Source organism: Leucoraja erinacea, chromosome 17, assembly GCF_028641065.1.
Source record: "Leucoraja erinacea ecotype New England chromosome 17, Leri_hhj_1, whole genome shotgun sequence".
In the NCBI taxonomy this organism is placed as follows: Eukaryota; Metazoa; Chordata; class Chondrichthyes; order Rajiformes; family Rajidae; genus Leucoraja; species Leucoraja erinaceus.
In genome coordinates, this window is record NC_073393.1 from 10,752,676 (window position 1) to 10,766,253 (window position 13,578).

Here is a 13,578-nt window from a genome sequence, read left to right on the forward strand (position 1 = left end):
AATCACGCACACACGGCCAGTGGCAGAATTGCAGCACCGCTGAAGGTAAGTATTGTAACATACCCATATATAATCAGTTTCCATATTAGTTTAAGACACAATATTGGGTTTAAAACTTTCACTTACATTACACATCACTTTTTACAGCTGCAGTTATGATCTATGTAGTTTTAATGATTTTGTGTATCTTTGAGTTTTACCTTTACTGTCGTCTTTCTCATATTCAATGTTGTGCATCAATTCTTCCACATCCATTTCATCGGATTCTGCATCTCCATCTGATTCGGTGTTTTCCATTCTTACATGATCTGTTTCACCACCAGCTAACTTGTCATCGTCCAATCGGGATGCACCTGCTCTGCTGCCACTGGCCAATCCGGACGCACCCGCCATGCTGCCGTCCAATCTGGATGTACCCTTTCTGCTGCAGTCCAATCTGGACGCACCCTTTCTGCTGCCGTCCAATCCAGACGCGCCCGCCATGTTGCCGTCCAATCCGGATGTGCCCGCCATGTTGCCGTCCAATCTGGACGCACCCTTTCTGCTGCCGTCCAATCCAGACGCGCCCGCCATGCTGCCGTCCAATCCGGATGCGCCTGCCATGCTGCCGTCCAATCCAGATGCTCCCGCCATGCTGCCGTCCAATCCAGACGCGCCCGCCATGCTGCCGTCCAATCCAGATGCGCCCGCCATGCTGCCGTCCAATCTGGATGCACCCTTTCTGCTGCCGTCCAATCTGGACGCACCCTTTCTGCTGCCGTCCAATCCAGACATGCCCGCCATGCTGCCGTCCAATCCGGATGCTCCCGCCATGCTGCCGTCCAATCCGGATGCAACCTTTCTGCTGCCGTCCAATCCAGAAGCACCCTTTCTGCTTTTGTCCAATCCGGATGCGCCCGCCATGTTGCCGTCCAATCTGGATGCTCCCACCATGCTGCCGTCCAATCTGGATGCAACCTTTCTGTTGCTGTCCAATCGGAACGCACCCTTTCTGCTGCCATCGAATCCGGACGCGCCTGCCATGCTGCCGTCCAATCCGGATGCGCCTGCCATGCTGCCATCCAATCCGGTTGCGCCCGCCATGCTGCCATCCAATCCGGATGCGCTCGCCATGCTGCCGTCCAATCCGGATGCACCCTTTCTGCTGCCGTCCAATCCGGACGCAACCTTTCTGCTGCTGTCCAATCCGGACGCACCCTTTCTGCTGCCGTCCAATCCCGACGCACCCTTTCTGCTGCCGTCCAATCCGGACGCACCCTTTCTGCTGCCATCCAATCCAGCTGCATTGCCACTGCTGCTGTCCAATCCAGGCCCATCCACTCTGTTGTTGTCCAATACGAGCACATCCGCACTGCTGCTGTCCAATTCAGCTGCGTCGGCACTATCGCTGTCCAGTTCTAAACTTCCCAGTTCTTTTATTTTAGCACCTTGCATTCTTTCTGTGACTGCTTCAACATCTTTTCTGCTTTCACCGCCTTCAGTTCCCACTCTTCCATTATCCATTTTAGGACCATCTGCATTCTCTCCATCCTCTTCAGCATATTCCATTCGTCCAGTATCTCCCAAAATATCCACAGTTTCACCATCTTCATCTCTTCCATCCTTTACATCATGTCCTTCCACTGTTTCATCAACTAGCATACCCTCAGGGTGCTGCATCGATGGTGACTCCTGTCTATCTCGTATTGGCAAGTTCTTTTCCGGCATCTCCAAATCTGCAGACGAACAAGAACGCTATCACAACAAATTCCTCCAAATGTCCTTCCTCTCACCACAATAAACTAATAGATCAATACAGAAACTCAAATGTCAATTCTATAACTTTGATACTTTAAAAAAAAGTGATTGCTTTGTTAATTATCACTTGATTGTCTGCCAAAGAGCAAGATTGTTACTGCTGGTAATGGGAATGGAACACGCAACAATAATCTGAACCAAATGTGTGTTGTGTCCATGTGTCCCTTGCATGTTTTTTTTTTCTTCAGCCTATTGACAAACTCAGATTGAGACATATGGTTATAACCCAGCTCCAATGGGCTTGATAACGTTCTCTCTCCCCACCTCTCTCTCCCTATCCCTCTCTCTCTCTCTCTCCCGTCTCTCTCCCTTTCTCTCTCTCCCCCCCCCTCTCCTCCCCCTCACCCCCCCTCTCTCTCTCCTCCCCCCCTCTCCTCTCCCGTCCCACCCCCCTTCCTCTGTTCCACCCCCCCTCTCCTCCTCTCCCCCTCTTTTCCCCTCCCTCAACCACCGTCCCTCCCCTAAACCCCCCTCCCACACACCTACCCCCTTCTCTCCACCCTCCCCCTCCCTGCTCCCCACCTCTCCCCCTCCCCTCAACCCACCCCTCCCTCTCCTCTCAGCACCCTCTCTCCCCCCTCTCTCCCCCCCCTTTCCCCCTCTCTCTCCCATCCCCACCCTCCCTCCCCTAAAACCCCCTACCCTCCACCCTCCCCTAAACCCCCTACCCTCCACCCCTCCCCCCCTGCTCCCCACCTCTCCCCCTCACAACACCCCCTCTCTCTCCCCCTCACTCTCACCCTATCTCTCTCCTCCCCCACCTTTTCCCCCCTCACCCACCCTCTTCCTCTCCACACCCCTATCCCTCTTGCCCCTCTCTCTGTGTGTCTCTCTCTCTGTCTCTGCCCCTTCACTCTCTGCCCTCACTCTCTACCCCCCCCCCCCTCTAGTTGTGACTGCAAGTTGGGGGCTATGCGTCAGTAGATAGGGTGGTTAAGGGGTAAAAGGAGCAAATTAATAATATTAATATAATATCAAGGGGGGTAATTAGCTTGAGTGCAGGGAGGGGGTAGTTAGTGTGTGTGACGCTGCATGCCGCCGCCGCCCCCCCACAACCGCACGCTGGGGGAACAGACCTCTGCACTTGGTCTAGTTTTACATAAAAATAGGACAGGTTTGGAGGGATATGGACCAAGCGCAGGCAAGTGGGACAAGTGTAGCTGGAACATTATTGGCCAGTGTGGGCGAGTTGGGCTGGAGGGCCTGTTTTCACACTGTATCACTCTATGACTCACTGAGTTCCTCCAGGATTTTGTGTATTGAACCAATGGTTTAGTGATTAGTGATTATATAACTCTGTACATTTTGCAACCCACAAAAAAGGTAAATAGCCCCTAAGTAATATAATAGACATTCACTCCGACATAATCTAGTGGATTCAACCATTATCAAATCAATCCGAAACAGAATACCGGCAACCACAGGCGTGTCGTCCCCGCGTGGATCGGTAGTGAAATCCTCTGCTCCATACTCCATCTGAGGGTCTGTATCTGCCAAGATCTTTGCTTCCATGAGATGTTGAGTCCCATCTCTTCCTGCATTGAGCGTCTTTATAGATCCTTCCTCATCTGATGCAAACTGCGTTTGATTTTTCTGGTCAAACCCAGTGTTCGGACCAAATTCATTTCTCACTTCTTCGTTTGAAACAGCCTCTGCCTCATCACTTTGTGTTTGCTGGGGTGTCGGGCACAGTTCAGTAATACCAACTTCATTGATCTCTGCATTTGTAATAGATTTCTCCTTCTCTTTATTGTCACTAGCCATTTCTTGTATTTCTGGAGATGATTTTTCTAGATTATTAAAGGAAATGTTTTCCCATTATCTTTTTGTTTGTAAGCCGTTCGACTGACTAAATATGTTAAAATTATATAAATATTTCTTCATCAAAGCTAAAATACTACAAATAATAGAAGTCTGAAAACAGAGATCACTGTATATTACTGAGCAGTTTAAAATAACATCCGTGGAAAGAGAAACAGAGGTAAATGTTTCTGGTTGATTATCTTTCACTTGAAACATGAACTATATTTCTTTCTTCGCAAATGTTGCCAGACCAACTAATTATTTCTTGAATTTTATATTTCATAAATTCCCTTTGATAGTCAAATCTTTTCAAAGATGAAATTACTGCTATGGTTATCGTATTCAATAGAAACTGTTATTGACCAGATTTAATGTGTAAATATCAACTGGAAGCACAGTGCAATGAACCTTTTGAAATCTTCAGATTTATCATATTTTCACGCGAGTTATCACGCAAAGCGCCGATAACATGAAGGCAATTTCCCAGAGAATGGGATGAACAATATTTAGAGGGGTTACCAGATTCAAAGCTAGATAACTTGCTGATCACTGAACAAAGGTGGCAGAACTGCACCATCTGTGGATAATGGGAGTCAAAGGTGGGATTTTGTGCAAAGTTTGTGTAGAAGCTTACCCAGAGTCAGGGAATCAAGAGCCAGAGGACATAGGTTTAAGGTGAGAGATAAAAGACTTAATAGGAATTTTTAACTTTTTCCACACAGAGGATGATGGGAATAGGGAATGAGCTGCCAGAGGTAGTTGAGGCAGTTATTATTACATTTAAAAAAACATTTGGATAGGTACATGTATAAGAAAGGTTTAGAAAGATATGGGCCAAACAGGACTAGCGTTGATGGGACGTCTTGATCGGCATGATCAAATTGGGCCAAAGGGCCTGTCTCTGAGCTGCATGACAACTTTCTGTTGTCTGCGATTTAACTTATCATGCCTTCCACAGCGTTATCTTCTTGAGGCAATGTCTCACATGCATGCTTTTGACTGGTCAGAGTCCACCGTTCTTTGCAGCTTCTTGCGTTACATAGGAATGCAAAAAGCTACAGCAAATGGGGACTCAGCTCAGTCCATCACAGGAACCGCCTCCATAGAAAGCATCCGTCTCTCAAGGCGGCAGCATCACTGATCTTTACCATTCCGCCCATGCCCTCTTCTCACTGCTTTGAGTTGCCAGACTAGGCAATAATGCAACCAGTCTGGATACTTTCAACAGCATATCTGTAGAAGTTATAATATTCAGAGACTTACCAAATTTCTTTAAATTTATAAGCTGCTAACACACCTTCTTCATAATTACATCATTTTGCTCGGCAAAGAACAAGTCTTCCGATATGTTAACTCAGATGCCAACTCAGAATAACGAAATAAATTACGACTTTGCTCAATACTCCTATCTACATTATTATTTTACTTCTAAAAGTGTAAGTAGACCTTGTACAATTAAGAGTAGCAGAATCCTATTTGTCGTAAGGTTATAGTATGTCCGACATATCTTGCTCCAATGCCTCATTATATTTCCCTTCATCTGCATTTCAGAGCGCTTCGAGAGCTTTCATGAATCAAAAGACTAAATATGCAGTAGAATTATCTAGTGAAGTAATTCGGCATGAAATCTCTTTAGGCAGCAGATCCTATTTGGACAATTGAATTACACCTTGGAAGATTTCACCCAGCTTGTACAATTCTAGGATAATGACACTCTGACATTCATGCCTGACACATGTAGGCTTCAGGCTCCCAGAACTGACCCACTTCAGCAAAATTAGATTTTTTTTTAATGTTAATCCAGGCAGTGGTCACCTACTTTCGAGAAACCAATTAAAAAAATCAGAAGGACCAGACAGTATTTGCATACATTTAAAACAAGAAAATTGAAGAGCCCAGTTAAAACTTACGCGAGGAAGCAAAAAAAACAGAATATATGCAATACCTTCTGCTTGTTGTAGGTGGAAAAGCACCCCTCCTTCAAAGTCATCTTCATTGATGAGTTTGGTTCTTCTCGGTCTTCTGATCAGAACTGGTACTGACACAGTTTCATCGAAACCAAAATTAATTGAACTGCAACAGACAGAATATGATCAATACGTTTACCACATGCCATAAATGACGGCGATACTGAACATGCACATAATCCAGATCCCTCCATATCCATATGCTATCCGAAAGTCTCTGAATTGCTGCTATTGTAATCTGCCTCAACCACCTTACCCAGCAGTGCATTGCAGGCACCCACCACCCTCTGTGTAAAATAAGGTTTGCCCCGTACATCTCCTTCAAACTTTGTCCCTCACCTTAAAGCTATGCGATCTAGGAAATGATTTTTTCCCCTGGTAAAATGGTTCTGACCGTCTACCCAAGTTTAATTAATAAAATGACAGCCATTGATACATTTTAGGCGAAACTGGATAAACAAAGGGACGGAAAATGAATAGAAAATGTTGCTGGTAGGATTAGAGGCTCATGTGAAACAAACAGGGGGAAAATGGGCCAAATAGCCTGTTTCTGCATTGTATTAAGAGCAATATTTTAAAATGTTAACAATATAAATTATTGTTACATTTTATCAGGTCTTCACACCTTGTAGTCCAGAGGAAACTTGTATGTGGTTTTCTGATTTAAGAATCCCTTCTCTTCATAGTAGGTTTGAGCTTATCTCTGCATCATCCAGTAATACACAGGATTAAATTATAATCCCATGTGGGAAATATAATTTTAAATGCGATGATCCAAGAAAGCAGAATTTGTGACCCAGAACTATATGTTCCTTGATCCAGGGATCAGAAGTTTTCAGATGACTGCAATTATGGGCTGCATCAGTGAGGGGAGAGAAGCTGAATACAGAGGTGTTGTCAACGACTTTGTTGAGTGGTGTGGGCTGAATCACCTGCAGCTCAACACCAACAAGGCTAAGGAGTTAGTGGTGGACTTTAGGAGGAGAGGAACACCCCTGTCCCATCTCCATCAATGGTGTGGATGTGCAGTTTACCAGGGAGTACAAATACCTGGGAGTTTACCTGGACAGTAAACTCGACTGGTCCAGGAACACTGAGGCCCTGTACAAGAAGGGACAGAGCCAGCTGTACTTTTTGAGAAGGCTCCGCTCCTTCACGTCTGCAGTGAGATGCTGCAGATGTTCTACCAATCGGTGGTAGCCGGTGCCATCTCCTTCGCTGCTGTGTGCTGGGACAGCAGGGCGAAGACTACAGATGCCAATAGGCTTAATAAACTCATCACGAAGGCTGGCTCTGGCCTGGGGGCGGAGTTGGATTCATGGGAGGTGGTCTTGGAGGGGAGGATGCTCCTCAAACTGCAGTGCATCTTGGACAATACAGCTCACCTCCTCCATGACACACTGGTCAACCTGAGGAGTACCTTCAGCAACAGACTGATTCCACCAAGATGCAGTACAGAACACCATAGGAGATCCTTCTTCCCTCTGGCTATCAAACTGTACAACTCCTCCCCCTTCTGTCATGGGGTTGACCGACTCCCCTTCCCCTCCTCCCCAATCTTTGCACATCCCAATCCTTTCCACTCGTCACTTTAACTTCATGTTTCATGTATCTTTTATGACTGTTGGCAGATCAATTTCCCATCTGGGATAAATAAAGTTCTATCGTATCGTAGCTTTCTTACCAAAATGGATACAATCATGGAACATAGCAAATTATTTATAGAATACTGTGCAAATGAACCATTTGCAAAAAAAATAAATCCATTAAAATTAATGTATGATTATTTGTCCATTTATTACCTAACTAGTCTTGAAATATCAGTCAATCCTCCAGTTTTCTCAAATGCTTCAGATTTTTCAATTTCGTCAGGTTCTCGAATAAAAACAAAACAAGCACTTTAGCAAGAATGCAATGGAGCATATGCAACCCACAAGACGAAGATCAATACTTCCTATTTGCACAAGGTTTTGTGAGTGGCATTCATTTAAGTAACTTAAGATTGGATCAGCCAGATACATTTGAAATATGCCAAATGGCAGACCAGTTTTAGTCAGACACACAGTACTATTGGGACAAATCTGAAGTTAAATTATAATCATTGGCTGGTCTACGATAAGAGGAAAACAAGAACTCCTGCTCACACTATCTAGGGACATATTCTCAAAACTACATGCCCAACATTCCCGAATGAAAACGTGATCAATACAATAGCATACAATTTTTAATGGAATGGCACCGAATCTGGAGACTCTGTATACTGTCTCAGTATCCTACTGCTATACACTTGCACTGTATCTGAGATGCTTATCTTAGAGTTTATGTGTAGTGATAGTTGTATGGAACTGTATACAAAAATGAATTTCACCAGCTCGGTACATGTGACAAATAAAGTGCCATTATAGGTTATTTTACATAAGATAACATCCATACCTCATCTTTAAATAGGCGTTTTCTATTCTAGATCAAGATGTACCGAGTTAAAAACATTGACTGACTTTAAATTCCCCAAATAAAAAATGGAATAGTCAACTGTACTTCCTTTACCTCATTTAGGATCAATTAACAGTACCATCACCAAATCTGTCTCCATGAACCAGAACCATACTTGGATCAGGCACACAACTACTATCGTTGAAAGAGTAAGTCAGAGGCTGCAAATCTAGTGGTCAGTGACCATCTTTCCCAGTGCCATTTCCATTGTCCGGATGGCACAAGATTCTGACAGAACGTTTTCCATTTACCCGAGTGAGTTCCGCTTCAGAAAGACCACAATAAAGCAGTTTGTTTGGCTGGCACTGAAACATCCTGGATATAGAACCTGACGAAACCCACACAGTCACAAGGGGGACAAGCAGACTCCACGCAGACAGCACCCCAGGTCAGGATCAAACCTGGGTCTCTGGCACAGTGAGGCAGCAGCTCTACCAGCTGGGCTGAGCTGTGCCCCACCCATAGTGTTGCCAAATATAGAGATAGCTGATTAGATCAATCTGGGATCAAATGTTCTTTCCACACAGATGACAAAGATGTAGGGATACTGTGGCATCAGCTGCAATTGATTAGTGATGCCTCTTTTCCTTTTAACTTCCTCCATTCAACTTTCTCACAATGATGAGCACTATATGTGAAACAGGATGATCCAATACTTTGTTCCCAGTAGTGTGCCAATGTTGAAACTCTTCATGGATGTTCTAAGAGACTATGTCTGTCAACCATAATATTCTCTTGAATAAACTGCTCATTTCCAACAATAATACATACAGCTTTTCCCAGTCTGATGATTAAAACAAATTTAAATCCAATACACTTAAATATTTGTCATATACAGCTGTTATCCCCATTAAAAGCAAAACAACTGGATGTGCTTTGATGATGTTAAGAATTTCCAATTATTAACCTCTGCAACATATATCAATCACTGATATAGAGGATCAATCGTATTGTTGGTCACTGCAGATCCTTCATGCCTTAATGTAACTAATAATGCTTAAAAATATATAAATTCCAAAACAGTTTTAAACAAATACCTTCATCTTGTTCCAAATAGTTGTGCACTCCCTCTTCAAAATCATCTTCGCTTATTACTTTGCGTTTTAAAGGTCTTCTACAAAGAATTGGTTTTGTAGTGGACTCCTCAAAATCAGGATTGATCAAACTGTAACTAACATATGTAGACATTTGGATTATTTAAAAATATTTCTTTGCTCGAGATATCATCACCACATTTATTTTGTTTATGGGCATATTACAGTATGGATCATACATTTCTCAAAATGCATTTGAATTCCTCTTACACAAGAGGTACAAATATGTGCCAATAACAGAAGGTAGTTGAGGCCAGTTCATTGGCTATATTTAAGAGAGAGTTAGATGTGGCCCTTGTGGCTAAAGGGATCAGGGGGTATGGAGAGAAGGCAGGTACAGGATACCGAGTTGAATGATCAGCCATGATCATATTGAATGGCGGTGCAGGCTCGAAGGGCCGAAGGGCCTACTCCTGCACCTATTTTCTATGTTTCTAAAACGATCAAGAACCCAATCACTGGGCTTGTTATCACCACCCTCAACACCATTGATACATTTAAACATGCATTTTCTGGAGAGAATCAAAATATAGGCATTTCAGTAAGAGAGTTCGTTTTTTAATTGTTAACATTTTTTATTAAAAAATCTTCTACCTTCAGGAATCTATTATTAAAATAATCCATCTCCAACATTTTATCATCTGCAGGACTCTATGAAAGTAAACACTTCCTCAAATCTACCATAACAAAGTGCTTGGGGATTTTTGTACATACCCTCCACAGATTCAGGTAACTTATGTAACTGCAAAATCCACGTGCAATTTTTACTCTATACCTTTAAGTTGTTTATTTGCCTTATTCTGTAAATAGTAAAATTGTAAATTGTCCTTAGCGTATGTGGGATAGTGTTTGTGTGTGGGGATCACTGGTCGTTGCGGACTTGGTGGGCCAAAGGGCCTGTTTCCGCGCTGTATCTCAAAAACTAAAATGGACCACAAAAACCTCAAACAATGCAAAGTTAACTTTTAATTTATTTTTCACATTTTTTACCTTAGTCAATTATTTTCCTGATTTTTGCGTAGATAGGTTTTTAAGATTTGTAGGGTAAATGCAGAAAAGTCCCTCAAAATAATTTCCAGACTATCATGTAATATGAGCATTAATTTGATCTGATTGTGTGGCTTACCCAACTATTGTTGAGATGTCTGGAGGTCTTATGCTCTTTTCACCTTCCTGAGGTTCTGGAATCACAAATTACATACTTCACCACATAAAATTAGAAGACTATTTCTATTAATTTCAACCTTGTTTTGCAATCATTATTCCAAAGACAGTATGATTGTCCTGCTAAAGTATGGTTGCAATCCTATTTCCTTTAAGGATTATCAGAATGTCACAGTTCTTTTCCCACCTGTCAATACTTAATTTTAGAAAAGGCACATAGTTAATCTGCAATTGTCCTTTACAAAAATTGTAGGGATACTGAAGGTTTCCAGTAACCCATGTCCTCACCCTACTAGAAAATTCACCAACAAATATCCTTTTAACCTATGCAGGAAAGAACTTCAGATGCTGCTTTAAACCGAAGACACAAAAAGTGAAGTAACTCAGCGAGTCGGGCAACATCTCTGGAGAAAAGCAATAGGTCACGTTTTGGGTCAAGGCCCTTCTTCAGACTGAAGAAGGGTCTCGACCTGGAACGTCACCTATTCCTTTTCTCCAGAGATGCTGCCTGACCCACTGAGTTGCTTCAACTTTTTCTGTGTCTGTCTTCCTTGTAATCTATAGAAGCTGTGATGCGCTGGAAGTATAGAGCAGCTTACAAGGAAAAATAAATCTGACGTTTAAAATACAGCAAGAGCAGTTTAATACCATATAGAGCGAAACAAATCACTTTGTCTATATTTCTCAAATATATAGATTACAATTCATTGTGTCCACTAATACCTGTTGTATAGTTGAGTCTCTGCTGCAACGCATTTTCAAACTCTGAAACGCTTACTTTCTTCCGGTTACGAAACTTAAGGTCTCCGGGCAAAGTGTGTTCTTCGGTATCTTTTTCTGGCAAATTTAAACTCAAACGGTCACTATTGACAAAAAAGAATAATTTAAAACAATTGTACTCACATGCAATCTGCTAACAGCAGGAATAATGTGAAACTAAATTGAGTGTGCAAGAAGGTGTAATACTCTACAGCCAGAAAAAAAGTGCCACAATCTTACATTCATCCAGGATAATTAGATCAATACTGAAGAAGGTCAAGCTGGACTCCAGGGTAGCACTACTAAATTGAAGGACTGACTTCAATGAGACGAGAAAGGATTTGTTAGGGAGAGATCACGTCCGCGTCGATTCCAGCAAGGCCTTTGACAAAATCCCACATGGGAAACTGGTACAAAATGCCAATGAGACTGAGGGCAAATTGGTCATTGGATTGGTAATAAGAGGCAGGTTGATGGTGGAGAATTGTGTTTTTATGATTAGATTATGATTTTATGATGGTGTACAACTGGGAATAGTTCTGGATTCCTTTCTGTGGCAAAAGCACAGAAAGCAGAGCTGCAGCAAAGAGTTCTTTTTCAGAATGGATGATGATGATATCCAGGGGTCAGTCATCTGATATGGGTGTGATACGGGATAGAGTTTCTAAATTTACACATGAGATAAAAATTGAAGCCGAGATGATTAATAACAAAATGCAAGGGACCAAACATAAGTTGGCAGAATAGTGAGAGTCATTTCAAATGAAAGCAAGAGAGGCTACACATTTTGGCAGAAATTAGCATTAACAGAACTCCATAGTTTCAAAGGGTGTACAGAAACACAGACCAGAGTGCATATGTGCAAAATTCCGTGAAAGTGGCAGGTTAGTATGGGCGGCATGATGGCGCAGCGGTAGAATTGCTGCCTTGCAGCGCCAGAGACCCGCCTTCAACCCTGACTACGAGTGCTGTCTGGACAAAGTTTATACATTCTCCTCGTGACCACCATGGGTTCCCCCAGGTGCCCTGGATTCCTCCCATAAACCAAAGACATACAGGTTTGTAGATTAATTAGCTTTGGTAAAGATTGTAAATTATCCCCAATGTGTAAGATAGTGCTGGTGTGTAGGGATCGCTGGTCAACGCGGAATCGGTGGGCTGATGGGCCCATTTCCACGCTGTATCTCTAAACTAAACTAAAAATGTTAAGTGAACGGTTGGTAAACATGTGGGATAGACAAAATAGAGTACAAAAACAAGGCGTGTTATCTTGAAGCTTTATAAAACTGAGGCTGGGCCACAACCAAAGAACTGATCTGAATTTTCATGACTGCATTTTAAATCCAAAAGGTGTTGAGAGAAAACATTACTTGAATGGTTCTAAGAGAGAGAATTTAATCTACAAAGTTAGACTGCAGAAGCTAGTGTCCTCCTTAAAGAAAGATAAGAGGAAATTGGATTTAGGTGACAGTATCATGATCGATTCCGATGAGGTAAATGGAAAACTATTCCTAGGAGCGAGATGGACCAAGCACAAAAATTTGAAGTCATGAGTAAAGAGAATTGTACAGTCAGTTGGATGAATATAATCTGAATTTCTGGAGAGAAAAAATGGGAGATTGGGACTCAAGGGATCATCTTACAAAGAGCCAGTGCACCCCAATGTACCACATAGGACCTTTTGGTGCCATAACATTTCCGTGAATCTAAATCTTTCCTTTTAAAAGCATCATATCTTGTCTCGAAGAGAGGAGTTTTAAAGAGGAGTTCTGCAAAAATCGAAGTAAGGAGTTCTGTGTGATAAATAATTTGCATACCTGTCAGACGGCGATTTTGTCTTGGATTGTGACATATTTTTCACAGACGTTTTCGTTTTAGGAGTCGGAACTTTAACCAAAGAGGATTCCAGTTCTATTTAAGAAACCAATACCGTTTTAAAATGTACACAAACCTACTAATACAATAAAAAAATCTGCCGACAAGTAACAGTGGTCTGATTTTGGAATGATCGCACAGTTGATACAACCAACACTTAATTGAGAATGACTGGCCATATATTTCAACAATTGGTCACTTAATTCCACAACTATAATTAGCTAATCATTTTACTCCTAATAGTGTACAATCGGGTACCCTTGGCTGACACTGACAATATTATGGATATCTATGAAGTCTAGATGATGCTCTGCTGTAATGTAACACTCATTGAATTTCATACGGGAGCATGCAAGGTAACATTTGAAACGCATGGCAGTAGCTGTTGTAATTGACAACATATATTGACAACAGATTTTTCTCTGAACCTACTCTTCACTGCCTGTGCAATGGAGGTTGTCAATTGCAACAGGCCTGGTGGATATGCAACATTGTGCTTTAAAAAATAATTGCATTCCTGCCATTTTAAGATACAGCCAGTCTGAAAACAGAATAATAGTTTCAAATATACATCAATATTGCTTCACATGTTCCATTGACTGGCTGCCACTCCAAGCACTTTATAT

The 13,578-nt window shown here is 42.3% G+C and overlaps 1 protein-coding gene across 1 annotated transcript in view; it reads right to left on the reverse strand.

Moving 5' to 3' along the window:
* LOC129705085 (uncharacterized) overlaps positions 1-13,578 on the reverse strand; it is a 30,127-nt gene that overhangs the window by 6,311 nt on the left and 10,238 nt on the right. Inside the window, exons 5-12 of the mRNA XM_055648480.1 lie at positions 12,895-12,988; positions 11,042-11,181; positions 10,281-10,335; positions 9,098-9,231; positions 7,370-7,442; positions 5,546-5,673; positions 3,210-3,587; positions 201-1,715 (exon numbers count right to left, since the gene is read on the reverse strand). Of these exons, the coding sequence (XP_055504455.1) occupies positions 201-1,715; positions 3,210-3,587; positions 5,546-5,673; positions 7,370-7,442; positions 9,098-9,231; positions 10,281-10,335; positions 11,042-11,181; positions 12,895-12,988 (2,517 nt within the window). The remainder of the gene's footprint in view (positions 1-200; positions 1,716-3,209; positions 3,588-5,545; positions 5,674-7,369; positions 7,443-9,097; positions 9,232-10,280; positions 10,336-11,041; positions 11,182-12,894; positions 12,989-13,578) is intronic.